Source organism: Chenopodium album, chromosome 14, assembly GCF_948465745.1.
Source record: "Chenopodium album chromosome 14, dcCheAlbu1.1, whole genome shotgun sequence".
Taxonomy (NCBI): domain Eukaryota; kingdom Viridiplantae; phylum Streptophyta; class Magnoliopsida; order Caryophyllales; family Amaranthaceae; genus Chenopodium; species Chenopodium album.
The window spans coordinates 16,156,399-16,171,280 of NC_137847.1; the positions used below are offsets into that span (position 1 = coordinate 16,156,399).

Here is a 14,882-nt window from a genome sequence, read left to right on the forward strand (position 1 = left end):
ACTAGATTACTAAAGATTGATTTATAATTGACTATCATCATGTCATTAGTGATGAGTTAGTATGATTAGACAATAATATAACAACATTACAACAAGAGTAACTACCAATAAAACAATCTAATTACTATTATTACTAGGCTAATTAAAGCATGTAATAGTGTAATAACACCCATCATTAGCATTAGCAAAATAATTTTTATATAAAGAGATGGAATAATTAAAGTTAATTATTAGCATAATAATAGTCAAGGTTCATGAAATGCGGGTGAAGTAAATGATGTCACATAAAAATTGCACGGTTTTGTAAAGGTTAATTAAAAATTAGATTAATAAAAATAAGGTGGTGTAGCCTTTTTAATGACATTTGCAAGCCAAGCTTTAACCAATTTGATTTGATAAGTTTAGTTGTTTAAGATGCACTGTCTTATTCTTTTCTTTTCTCGATCTCTCTTTTTCTTGCTCCCTTTCTTTCTCTTCTTTTCTTTTCTTAACCTTATACTTCTATTATTCCTTTCCTTCTTACCAAAGTTATTCATGATTTTTTGGTTTGGTTTCTTTGAACGTGTTCTTCTTTTTCACTTTCGTATTTCAATGATTTTATTTTGTTATGTTACTACATTTAATTTTTGTTTGTATATCTATTGATTATGGTGTAGATGTAATCGCTGAACCTTATTTCAGGTTTAACTTTTACCAAGTATGATTTTTTTTAGAATGGGGGAGATTCAATTTAAATTAACCATACGTGTACATCTATACTTCCCCCAACTTTCAAGACATGGAACTACACAATATGATTATGTTAATAAAGGCCAACTCACAAATCATTCTTTATCTTTATTTACATATATGGCTAAGGTCTAAGGAGGCTCAATTTCGAGGTCAACAAACAATCTCTTATTTCACTTAGGAGGAGAAGAGCTTTTAGGACATGATAATGAGACTTAAAATTCCTACTTATCATTAATATGGCTAGTAGCTAGGTGTTCCAGTTTGCATTAGTAAGTAATTTGAAACAATTATTCTTTCCATTACCATGATCACTAAACTTCTTGAGTGTGGTAATATATTCATGGAATCAGATTATCCCTATTTAGTTATGTGATCATTATGGGAGCTAGGGTTTTAAACAATAACCATGAATTTGATGATGTATCAATGGCAATCGTCTACCACATTTTATAAATAAGTTACCACAACTGCTCACTATTTATGTTGAAAAATTACGGTTATCATACTACTAGACGTCTATACCATACATGGAAAGAAAGTTTGGAGAGATGCATGAGCTGAATCCATACTAGAATAGTAGAATCTATAAGCAAAATTTGGTAATCTAAATTTTAAGAGTTAGATGCTTATATGGTTATAATTCCAAAATAAATTGTGTTGAAATTCAATATCTATCGGTATATTTAAAAGTAAAAGTTACAATTTGATTACCCTTCCCCTTTAGATTTGATTGATTGACATACATTAATAAATTTTCTTTTGCTTATATCTAACAAATACTATGTATACTTTATTAATTACTATTTAAAATATCATCTAATAATTTAGTCGTCATTTCACTTGTAATTAAGCGAAATATGCCAGAAGCTCAAACAATATACGGAGTACTATATTTGAAGTAAATTTGTCGTATTTGCAAACTGTTGTATGGAAAATACGAAACATGATAGTCTTTTTTTCAAAAGAAAATTATTCAAATAGTTAATTCAATAATTTTCTAAATTCAAAAAGTTCAACAAAAAAACAATTTTATTTTTTTGAAAAGACATTTATGTATCCAAACTCTCAAACCATATACTCAAATACACTGTATACATGGATCCACCACAAGTATTGTAGTCATTTTCAATAAACTTATGAAAACAAATGAAAACTTTATACTACTAATAATAATAATAAACTCCCAAAACATTTGGATCTTTTTACCAAAATCATTCATTTTTTTTAACACTTACTAACAAATTAAACAAAACTATCATTAACGTAACGTCTCTCCAAAGGTTCACAAAACCCCAAACTAAATAAAACTCTAATCCACTGTTCTACCTTTTTATGTCTTCTTTGCCCCAATTCCTTCACCGACCCCACTCTTCACTGTTACACTCTCCCTTTTTTCTTCCTGTTCTTGGAGTTTCTTTGCCGGAAATTTACTCAACAAGTGTCGAATTTTTCTGGGTTTTCCCTCTGAATTTAAGATTACAGCAGAGTTTAGGATAATTTCCCACAATTTGTTGGCGGAAAAAAAGCTGATTTCTGGATTGGAAATGCTAAATCTGCTTCAATTTTCATCTGGGTATCTTAAATTTTCGTGAAATTTCAACAATTTTTGCTGAATTCGTGGTTTTGGGTCTTCAATTTTACAATGTGAGTTGGGGTTTTTGTTAAATTGTTTTAGATGATAATGGTGGCTGCCATTTCTGAATTTGGTACTCATAGAAACCCAGCAAATTCTCGGCCGCCATTGTTGCAGCAGGAGAGAGAAAATGGTGTTCATCAACAGCAACAACAACAGCAACAGCAACAACAACAACCCAGAAGACTCAGACCCAGAGAAGTTCCTTCTAGGTATATGTCAATTTCTTCTTCTTCTGCAAATAGTAGCACAACAACTAGTACAACTACCACTAATTCAACTTCAAGTACTTCAACTTCTTCTTCAATTTCTAGAAGATTTCCTTCACCTGTAATAGCTAGAAACAATAGAACTCCTGTGACGCCGAAGCGGTCGCAATCTGTGGACCGGAGGCGATCTGGGACTGTTAAACCTACTCCTGTTGCCAATGCTGGTGAAATTTCAGCTGCCACTAAGCTTTTAGTCACTTCAACTAGGAGTTTATCTGTCTCTTTTCAAGGGGAATCGTTTTCGCTTCCGATTAGTAAGACTAAGGCTGTGAATCAGGGTAATGGGAATAGTAATAGTGCTAGGAAGGCTACACCTGAGAGGAGGAGAGGGACTCCTGTAAAGGGGAAGGTTGATGGAGGTGGAGATCAAGTTGATAACTCGAACTCGAATTCTAAGCCTGGTGATCAGCAACGATGGCCTGCTCGAAACCGGGAATTGAATATGTTGTCCAGGAGTTTAGACTGTTCTAATAACGAGAGTAAGGAGTATCTTGGATCTAGTGTTGTGGCTAGGGCATTGAAGGATTCTTTTCTTGATGAGAGTAGAAGGGCGTCGTTTGATGGGATATTGAACCTTGACTCGAGTAACGGTGATGTTTTGAATAGGATTAGGGGTGCTATGGATGAGAATTCTGTGAATGATTCTTCTGTTCCGTCTGATCTTACAGCTTCGGATACTGACAGTGTTTCTTCTGGTAGCACTTCTGGAGCGCAGGATGTTAATAATGGGTCTCATGGGCGTAGTGTGCCTCGTGGTATTGTAGTCTCGGCGAGGTTCTGGCAGGAGACTAATATGCGGTTAAGGAGACTACAGGATCCTGGGTTGGGGTTGTCACCAAGTCCTACATCAAAGTTTTCTGCCCCTCCGAAATTAAGCCAGTCAAGAAAGTTCAGTGATGGGCCTATGTCATCTCCCAGGGCAATGTCATCACCTATTCGAGGTGCTGTCAGAGCAGCTTCTCCTAGTAAGCTTATGAACACACCAATATCTTCACCAATGAGGGGAGTTAGTCCATCTCGGGTGAGAAGTTCTATTGGTAGCTCTGTCGGTTGTAGTCCGTGGGATACACCATCTGTTCTAAGCTTTGCAGTTGATGTTCGAAGAGGCAAGGTTGGGGAGAATCGAATTGTTGATGCCCATCAGTTGAGACTTCTTTATAACAGACAATTACAATGGAGGTTTGTAAATGCTAGAGCAGATGCTGCCTTGTCAGTGCAAAGACAGAATGCCGAGGTACACTACCATTATTTGTGCACTTTTCTTTTGAATTATCTTTAAAATGATACATTCGTAACCAGGAAACATACTTGATTTGATTATCAGAATTAGGCAACAAGGGAGTTTTTTATGGATATTTTTACTAATTAATGTATTTATTTTTTCTGCCCTTTTCCCCTCATTGAGAAGGGCAGAACTATATGTTAATCTTAATCCCATCTCAAGAGAGCTCATTGACATGGAGATGAAAAGGGAAGTAATATTCTTCCTTTTTAAATAAATAATCGACTATTAATACAACCTTGATGTACCTGTTGCACTGATTGGTGAGCATAGGCTTTAAAATAAGTTCCTTTTGTTTTTCTTCCTTTTTCCATATTGTCTTGTTTACACCAATGTGCATATCATTTTTTGTTATATGATATTAATGCTTAGATAATTTTGTGAAACACATAGGGGTCGGGTGGAAAGGCTTTTGGTAAAACATTTACTTTTGTCCAATTTCCTGACACCAATTTAAGAACAAAGATAGAAATAAATATAATTATCAGGTTTTTTGGATTTTGTCATTAATGACTTTATCCAAAGTATGTCAGTGTTGTCATACTTAATTTATGACTTAATAGATATGGGCTGGGGGGGGGGGGGGATCTTGGATCTACAAGCTTCAAGATTATAACCTTCGATTTTCATTTGTGAGGACTGAGGAGTCAGTAGATCTTGGATATTTAATTGACTGTAATAGTAAGGTATGTTTTTATTTAGGGGATGTCAATTGATTTTGCAGCTTTGCGCTTAGCAAACATCGCCTGCTTTGAAGCAGAAGCCTCAATTTTCATGTGACTTGTTGAGATTCATCATCTCATCCAGCTTAGATCTATTTAGAGAAATTCCGTGCTCTGTCTTACCTATCTAATTAAGCTGTTGTGAGTGTTGTCTATCTTAGAAAGCTAAAGCAAATCTTGTATTTACATGCTTGAGCACTGTAGCTTACTAATAGTAAAAAGAATTGTACAAGAGTTGAACAATTTCTAGTTGGAAGACTTTCAAAGGCTCTATGTACATATGCTCTCTGGGTCAATCTTGCTATTATTGGAGAGAGAGTTTCTTATAGTTTACATTATGGCTCATCCTGCTCCCTTGGGTACTGAGCACTTAATACTTGGAAGGAAGGGTTGAAATTATAATAATGCTGGTGGACCGGGAAGGTTAAATTAGTATTTAGTACTCAGTTCATACTAGTCTGTCTCATACCTGAAGCTCAATTACAGCAGGTAAAATTTGTGAATAATTTGCATCAGATGAGTAATGTATTAAAAATAAGTCAGAAAACCTAGCTAAAGATAAGTGCTGACACCTGCACATACCTATAATGTATTACTTGTAACTATCAGGTGTGTAGACTGTAAGAAACAATTAATTTTATTACACAATTTGTATTTGAAGATCCAGGTGGAATTGGACTCCCCTCTTTGATTAATTTGGCATTGCTGCAGAAGGTTATATGCTTGTCCTGTCCTGTCCCGTCAAGTGTTAACCTTGCACTGGTATTTCAAACACAAATGTGAGCAAAGTGGCTGATCACTTGATCTGACTTGTGAAGAACTTCATCTATATGACTTTACTATTACATTGAAAATTTTAACTTGACTGCTCAGGTCTTTTCAATATATTTCTAGTAAATCGAATTGAAAGTTTTGCTTAGAATTTGTTGAAAGTTTGTTTGTTCATGTGATTTATTAGTATTTGTATGTTTAATGTTTTTGCCATATGTGTGTTATAAGATATTTTTGGGTCTTGCAGAAAAATTTGTGGAATGCGTGGATAGCAATAACTGCTTTACGTGACTCTGTCAGACATAAAAGAACACAAGTACAACTACTGAGGCAAAAATTGAAGCTCAGCTCCATCCTTCGGGGACAAGTATAAATTCTCGTTCATTCTTCTTTTTGTTTATTTCCTTGTTTGCACCATTTTATTTGCTATTAATCCGTTGCTGTTTTCTAGTATTTTTACTATTTCGTATGCTGATTGAGATTCTATCCTTTTCTCGTGGAATTGTTTGTTAAGATTTTAGGATCTTAAGATTCTTAACTCTTAGGCAGCTTGAGAAGGGAGTGACTTATTGTTAATTTTTTCAACTTTTGGAGGGCTTGAGAGTTTCACTGCTGTTACTGGTGGTGATTAAGGAAATACTTGTCCGAAATCTAGTATTGTTCTGTGTATTAGTTGAGAAATAGTCTAATGCCCCATTGCCCTCCACTGCCTAAGAAACTTGGCATAGGTACAATATAGATTTTTTGATAGCTTTTTCACTGTAAAACAATACTTTGTATTCACCAACTGCACTAGTGCACTTATGGACCAGATGTCATAAACACAAGTTAAAATATTTTTACTTTCCATTGATGACTGTTTAGTCTGAACTATTCTATGAAGTGTAGCAAAGATTGTTCAAGCAATCAGAGGCTGAAAAGATGAGGTTCTCAATCATTATCTTGCAGCCTGCTCCTGATAAATTGTCATTTCCTTCCTTTCCAAAATGGAAGTAACTATAAACCTACAACTGATTCCATTGTATAATATACTAACACATGCTTGTAAGAATCAATTTCTACATTAAGTATTATAAATTTTTAGAAAGCCACTTCTGCAACTTGGTATAGGTCTGCTCTTTTTTTTTTTTTTTTTTTTTTTTTTTTTCCTTCAACATGTTGTAAGTTTCTAAGTCTACTTGATGTTTGTATGGCTATCTTTTTGGTCAGTTGTGAGGAACTGATTTACTTGCATCATTCCATTTGTAGATGGCGTATTTGGAAGAGTGGTCTTTTCTGGATAAAGATCACATCAATTCCTTGCTAGGAGCTATTGAGGCATTAAAGGCTAGCACCCTTCGTCTTCCAGTAGTTGGGGGAGCAACTGTATGTTGTACATTATATTAATATGCAAATGCAGAAATAATGGATATGTAGAGTTTTTAATGATCTTTCTGTCCTTAACAGGCTGATATTCAGAGTGTAAAGGAAGCTGTTGGTTCAGCTGTCGATGTAATGCAGTCCATGGCTTCTTCAACTTGCTCTCTTTTGACTAAGGTAGAGTTTCTGCTTATTATATGTTCCACTTGATTCCATTTGTTTGCTCCATATCAAATTTATATAGGCTTGGAAACTACAAAAGAAAGTTTGATATAAGGAATAAGGATTTACTATCTCAATTCACCCTTATCCGATGCATTTGTGTGTAGGGGCTAGCGGGATAGAATGAGAGATATAAATGGGAATAACACCCCCTGACACCCCCCCCCCCAAAATTCCTCCATTTCTATTTCTATTTTTATATCTAGGGAGGTTTGGTATATAAGAGGGAGGGGTAAGACATGAGGATGACAAGAAAATTGTTCCGTTAATCAGAAGAATGGAGTGCAGTAAGGGCATTTATTAAATTTGTTGCACATCTCCATCTTTTTCTTTACTTCATTGATGAAAGCTGGCCCCTTCACTTCATTGATGAAAACAGAACTTTTCTGTTTTTCATTGGTTAATACATGGCAATAGGTCTACTTTATTCTTTTTCTAACACATGGTGGCAGTGAAGTAACTTGACTTCATAATAAAATTATTAAGTAAATTAAAATACTGAGAATTGAACAAAACTGATTAATTATGAATTAATGTTTAACCACTGAGAATTGAACAAAACTGATTAATTCTGAATTAATGTTTAACCAAAGGTATCATACTACATAAAATATAGCTTTTGAGTTCAGTTTTGTAGTACTAATTATTGTGTTAAGATTGCTTCCTGCAAACTATTGGTAGGCTGATGGGATCATAGTTTGCCAAATTTCCATAATTATTTTCTTAAAAACAATTTAAACGAGTCATATAAAGCTTAATATTGAAGTAGGTGATAATTTAGCAAAAAGGAAATGATTTTCAGGTAAAATCGTCACAAAAGGTTTATGTTTTATGAAAGGTGTAGTTGTCTAGTGTTAATGTAATATCCTAGCACCAAATGTTACCTCTTGTTTCCTCCCTGAAGATAATACCTATTAGTAAACCTAGTCAGGCCTACAATGTGTGGAAAAGATTATGGTGATGATAAAAACGACTAAAATTAATTAATTATGTAGAGCTATTTTGCAATACAACCTAGAAGAACGTAGTATCTCTCTAGATTTGGAAAAAGCGAAAGACCATCTGTAGCTGGCATCTTAATGGATTAATGTCTCAAGAGTGCTGATAAGATCTTGGAGCAAAAACTTATGTATATAGTATATTAATGGTAAACTGAATAGAAAGTAGTGGGAAGAAATTTAGTACTGTGATATGAGTGCTAATCATTGGGACTAAGGCTTTGTTGTTATGTTGTTGATATGAATGCTAATTTTTTAAGCTCAGAAGCCAAGTAAACAGATATTCGTATTTGATAAGGCTTGTGAAAAGTTTGTAATGCCCCTTTGCAGAGTTTACTGTAGTGTTATTTTGATCCTTATATGAATAAACCTAATCTGTTGTGTATATTTGTAGGTGGAGGAAGTGAATTCATTGGTGGCTGAACTGTCAAATATTGCTACAAAAGAAAGGGTCTTGCTTGAAAAAAGCAAGGAAGTATTGTCCATGTTAGCCGCCATGCAGGTTAGATCCTGAAACTCGGTGTTCCTTCTCTAGATATATACAAAGTTTAAATTTATAATCTGACAGACAAACCTACTGTTGGAAATCAGGTCAAAGATTGTAGCTTGAGGACGCATACATTGCAGCTTAACCGCTCACATTTAGCCTGACAAGTGACCACATCTGTAGTACTAATCCTGGATTGACAATTGATTTTAAAAACAACCCGCTAACACACACACGGACAGCTTCTTTGATGGTAGTCAGAAGCAGCAACTGGAGATAAGAAGGGACGGATAACTTTAGATTGGCTATCATGATTGGCATATTTTTTTGATCTGCTTAGTCGTGTTTCATGTCTTTTAGAAGCAGTATCTCCAGTAGCGATATCATCCTTCATGTAATCAGTTGTATCCACGGTTGCTTTTCTTATCTTTTACATTTGTGGATGGGTGAAAGATGGTGTATGTAAATAGTGTAATTTCTGAGTCACTTGAGTTAGTTCCTAGTTTTCATATTTGTGCCATTGCTGATAGAAGATCATGCCTAAATCTCTGCATTGATACAATAACTCAAATGAACACTAAACCACTAACCCTGACTGCCTTAGATATTCAACTTGTGAGTTGCACAATTGAAACAAAGCTTATGCACACAAAATAAACTCATCTTACATGCCCAAGTGCAGAGTTCGTGATGTAAAAGAGTATCTAGAACCACAAGGGCAGATGATGAATATCTAACTTAAGATCTCCTGTAATCGGGAGGAAAGCTCTAATCACTTAAGCTATCTTTCACACTCAGATGTGCTCTTTTTAACCCTTTGTTTATTACTTCGTTTGTTTATTATTGCTTGCAATGTTTTCATTGTGTACATAATATAGTTTAATTATATGAGATCTTGTTAGATTTGTTTGATTGGTAGAGTCACGAATTTCAAATAGGGAGGACAAATGGACATCATATAATTTGACAATAATGTTGGAACAAAAAAGAGTAGATATTCCAAAATACTTGCATTTATTTATAATGTAACATAAATTAGGGAATTTTGATTTTTAACACTAAAAAAAGGCTGAAATTGATTTTTAACATTATCAAAATTTTAAAAATTGGAAATTTCCACCACTTATTGATTTCGTCCAAGAATCCGTTAAATGAGGCCATAGTGCCACATGTCATTTTGTTATTGGCCAAAAAAAGAAAAAAAATATTTTAAATAACAAAAAAAAAAAGAAAAATTTAAAATAAAACCCTAAAACTACTCAGCCACCTCCGCCAGACCACTTAGCTCACACCATCACCTAGACTGCCACCACGAGTGACCACGATCGCCGCCGCCACCACTACCACTAGCTCTATCTTTCGATTCTAATCAATGCGACCACAAAATGCATTTATCTTAGAGGCATTGGGTGGGGAAGAAGAAACGTCGGAGGTTAGTTAAATACATGCCTCGAAATAGTACGGAAAATCACCGAAACCATTTATAAACGTTTGTCAAAGACGTCTACACAACGGTAAGGACGTCTTCTACAAATGTCTATACCATGGTGTAGACTTCTGTTACAAACATATACACCACGGAATGGACATATGTATGAGACGTCCATACATACCATGGTATGGACATCTCCCACAAACGGTATAGACATCTCCCACAGATGTCCATAACATGATATGAACATCTCCTATAAATGTCCAAACCGTAGTAAGGACATCTTATGCAGATGTCTATACTTTTTTCTATTTTTTTTTTTAATTTCTAAAACAGTTATTTAAAATTTATTAGTTTAGGGCTTGTTTGGAATCATTTTTTGTTTTCAGTTTTCTGTTTTTTTGAAAACTAAAAACCAAAAACAGGAAACAAGAAAAAGGTGTTTCCACTTTTTTGTTGTCAGTTTTCAAAATTATTATGATTTTAATAAGTTTAAATAGTTTTTGATTCATTATGTGACATATATCATACACTTTTATACAACAAAAAACCAAAAAACGGAAAACCACAACAATGCCAAACGAACCCTTAATTATTTATTTTATTTTGATAATTATTTAATTATTTATTAATAATGATTTAATTATAATTAAACAAAAGCAACCGTGCCACAATAGAATTACTCAAATCATGGTTTTTAATGACCGATATACCCTTATAAATTTTCACTCTCTTACTCTCTCTCTTGACCCACATACCATTCACTTCAACTTTCACGACACAACCCACCTCTCATCAGTCATCAACACCTTCCACACCCACACAAACGCACCAGCCACCCACTGCACCACCTCGCACACACAACTGCACCACTCAATCAATATCGATGTCGCGGCAGGGGAAGGAGAAGGAGAAGGAACTTTTTCCACGGGAGAATCACCGGAAAACGCCTGCTAAACGTGATGTAAGTCTTCTTATTATTAATAATATAAAATTCCGACATGCAGCGGCGCCTGTAATGGCTGTATTACGTCCATCTACAACCGTATAGGCGGTGTAGTATGCAACTTCACCGTTGGTACAGTCGCCTGTTGTATGCGTCCCTTCCACGGCAGGGGCGCGTATTACAGGCGCCTTTTCCACGGTAGAGTCGCGTATTACATGCGGTTCATTTTTTTTTTTTAATTTTTTTTTTTTCATAATATCTTAAATAAATTTGCTTAATAGTGCTATTTGTATACTATTATTGTTAATGTTTGTTATGTAATATTATTTTTTTTTTGAGGAAATGCATTATTATTATATTGTTAATTTGTTATTTGTAAATAATTTCAATTACTAAATGTTACGGAGTATTATTTGATTTGCTAATAAAACAATTCAAGTTGTTTCTTCAAAAAAAAAAAAAAAAAAAAAAAAAAAAAATCAGGTTATCTTCTTATGATATAAATATATCAAGTTACTATTTGCTAAAAGTTTTGCTAAATCTACAGTTTATCTAACTAGTAATATCCCGTTCAAAAAAAAAAAAAAAAGTCTAACTAGTAATAAACGTATTTCTAAAAAAAAGGCCTTGCTAAAAAAATGAAAATAGAAGGCATGATTGTTTCCTACTAAGTACTAATCCTTTTTTATTTATTTATCTATTTATTTTTATTTTTTTTTTAGAAATCAAACTGCGATTTTCATTAATTAAATCAATTTCCGTCAAAGTGGATGTTAGGGGTCGATGGATTTGTATCTTCTTGCTTTTTAAATGGATTTTAGTTTGTTCTTGGTTTTCCTTGCATTATTGGCTTTTCATTTGCATCATTTTTGTTTGTTCTTATTGGGGTTTGACGAGTTTTTGGGATTTAAAATGGTGTGTTAAGCTCTCATTTAGAATTTTGGATTTTCGAGTTTGGATACTTTTGGGGGTTTGTCCTTCTTGTGGTTTTGTTTGGTTCATAAGGTTGGTTGGGCTTGTAGTTTGGTTATTGTTTTTTCATTTGACTTTTTCGCTTGTCTGAGTTTGACAAGATTATCCATAATTAGTATCCTTCATTTTAGCCTAGTAATGGATTTTCAATTTCTATTCCTTTGATAAATGCCTATCTTAACATTGCTCCCTAAAATGAAATATTTTGGGGACTTCCATAGACAATTTTGGCCTTTTGGGGGATAATAGTATGTTAATGGTCTCTTCCTTGGAGAAAGGGTCAAAGTTCCCTATAGTTAAGGTTGCCACGTCACTTGAATGTGTGACCTAGTTTGTGTTGTCACGCCTTAATCACTTTATTTTTCTACTCCATTTATTTAATGTTATAGATACTTTGTGACTTTTTTTTAACTTGTTAATATGTATGTAAGCTAGACCTGACAATCCTGACCCAAGTCAGACTCGATGACTTGACCCGAATGACCCGACCCTTGACTCGAAATTGACCCAAAAACATTGGCTCGAAAATGACCTGAAATCCAAATTGACCCGACACGACCCATACCCGACCCGAAAATGGAGTTGACCCAAACTTACCCGACCCGAAATTAACCCGAACAGACCCGATACCTGAAATTGACCCGAACAGATCCGATATCCAAAATTGACCAAAACAGACCTAATACCCGAGATGTTCTGAACTAAAATTACCTTATAACTAAACTAAAAATGTCTTGTGCCAAAAATAACTCAAATTGTTCATTTTCAACCGTAGCTAAGCTCATAAACTGAATTGATAGTTTTTATTACGGAGTATAACAATAACAAAATATATACTCCGTATAAAATTAGATATTGATTTGAGCTTGATCCACAAATAAAACAACCCGAACATGACCCGACCAGATTTTGACCTGACTCGAATATGACCCAAACATACTTGATCCGAAATTGACTCGACCCAAACATACCCGACCCGAAATTGGCCAGACCCGAACTTAACCTGATACCTAACCCGAGTCATAACCGAAACCCGAATCGACCAGACCCGACCTGGATGTTAGCTGACACAAAATGACCCGACTTGAAAGTGACCTGACCCAGACCCGACCCGAATGACTCGAAAGTGACCCGATCTAGACCCGACCCGACCCAAATAACCCAAAATTTGCTTGTTTGTCCTTTTCTGCATTCTCCAATTTCAATTGAAAGAGGGATAAAAAACTAGAAGAGAATTTATCAATAATACACTCTTGGTTTTGACTTTTATCTTTACTTCATTAAACTTTCATTATCAATAGTACACCCAAACTATTCTACCATTAACTGCTGTAAGCAAAACATTAATCAAACGTTAAGTAATTGAAATTTTGATTAATTTGACTTACTATGGTTAGACTAGTTTTTCCCTCCCACTCATTAACTAGCCTAAAATTAAAGGCTTGAATGATTGTTCACCTTCTTTCCCCCAATATTTCCATCTCCCTTGTTCTTCTCCTTCTCAAAGTGTCAAATTAAAGCATATAACTCATGGTTTTCATCTTGTGAAAGGGCTTTGATTTCTCATTTTAAACAAATATGACAAGGAGCTGGCCTGGGGTTGTTTGCAATATTTGATGGGCAATAAAGAAAGATCGATACTCCCGGTGACTAGTCAAGAGTGATTTTAATTAGGTCTTTATATTAAGTGGATGTAGTTAAAATTCTGATTTTGATTTGGAGAAAGGGGGAAGTAAAGCACTTGATCATCCTCAAAATTATTTCAAAGAATTAGAATTTGAAATTGTCACGAATTAATTTTCCGTGGTTTCTATTACAGTAAGAGTAGCATATTTATACAACCTAACAAGAAATTAGGGCTCATGAGATAGGCCCGTTAACTATACAATATAAACAATATATATAGGCCCTAACACCCCCCCTCAAGTTGGAGCATGCAAATCACAAATGTCCAACTTGCCAAGTAGATACAAAAATTGGTTTTTACTTAAGGCCTTGGTGTATATATCTACGAGTTGATGAGTGGTCTTCACATAAGATGGACTAATAACACCGTCCTGAATTGCATCTCGAACATAATGACAATCGACCTTAATATGTTTAGTACGTTCGTGGAAGATCGTATTCTGCGCAATATATAATGCTGACTGACTATCACAAAACAAGCTCATCGCACGGGGATGCGAGACTCCCAAACTAAGAAGTAGAGCCTTCAACCATTTTAACTCATCAGTGATTTTAGACATCGAACAATACTCTGCCTTTGCAGAAGATTTGGCCATAGTGTCTTGCTTCTTAGTCTTCCAAGAAACAGGGGAACCACCAAGAAACACCAACCAACCAAAAATCGATCGTCTCATCAAAGGACAACTAGCCCAATTTGAGTCACACCAACCTGTAATATGTAAATCACAATCTAAACTCAAAAGGATTCCCTGACCCGGACATCCTTTCAAGTAGCGCACCGTATGAAGGGCGGCCTCCCAATGACCCTGACGCGGTTGTTGCATAAATTGAGACAAAATATGAACCGCATTGGCTAAATCAGGTCTAGTAAAAGACAAATAAATCAATCGACCCACAAGCCGCCGATACATTTCATGATCAGAAATAAGAGGGGACTCTGATTTAGCCAGAGTATGATTCTGCTCAATTGGAGTACCTGCAGGACGTTCCCCTAGCAAACCAGACTTTGCAATAATATCAAGTGTATATTTTCGTTGACATAAAAATATGCCTTCCGGACTCCGCGCAACCTCAATACCAAGAAAGTATTTCAACACACCCAAATCTTTCATATGAAAACAGTCACTCAAATATGATTTGAACGTTGAAATTGCAGATGAATCATTACCAGAAAAAATCATCAACATACACCAGAACACTAAGTTGAATAGACCCGGTTTGCATAGTAAATAGAGAGTAGTCTGAGTACGATTGCAAAAACCCGTACCTTTTTAGAGATGTGGCTAATTTCAAAAATCAACAGCGTGGTGCTTGTCGAAGATCATACAAAGACTTTCGAAGACGACACACCATACCAGGTTGAGTGCCATG

At 35.0% G+C, this 14,882-nt stretch overlaps 1 protein-coding gene across 1 annotated transcript; it reads left to right on the plus strand.

The window, feature by feature from the left end:
- Positions 1 to 2,015: 2,015 nt before the first annotated feature.
- LOC145579006 (QWRF motif-containing protein 2-like) lies at positions 2,016 to 8,961 on the plus strand. Its single transcript, XM_081636294.1, has 6 exons — positions 2,016 to 3,868; positions 5,657 to 5,776; positions 6,658 to 6,774; positions 6,856 to 6,945; positions 8,383 to 8,490; positions 8,580 to 8,961. Exons 1-6 carry the CDS (start codon positions 2,408 to 2,410, stop codon positions 8,637 to 8,639), a joined length of 1,956 nt encoding a protein of 651 aa, XP_081492420.1. The 5' UTR covers positions 2,016 to 2,407; the 3' UTR covers positions 8,640 to 8,961.
- Positions 8,962 to 14,882: the final 5,921 nt, after the last annotated feature.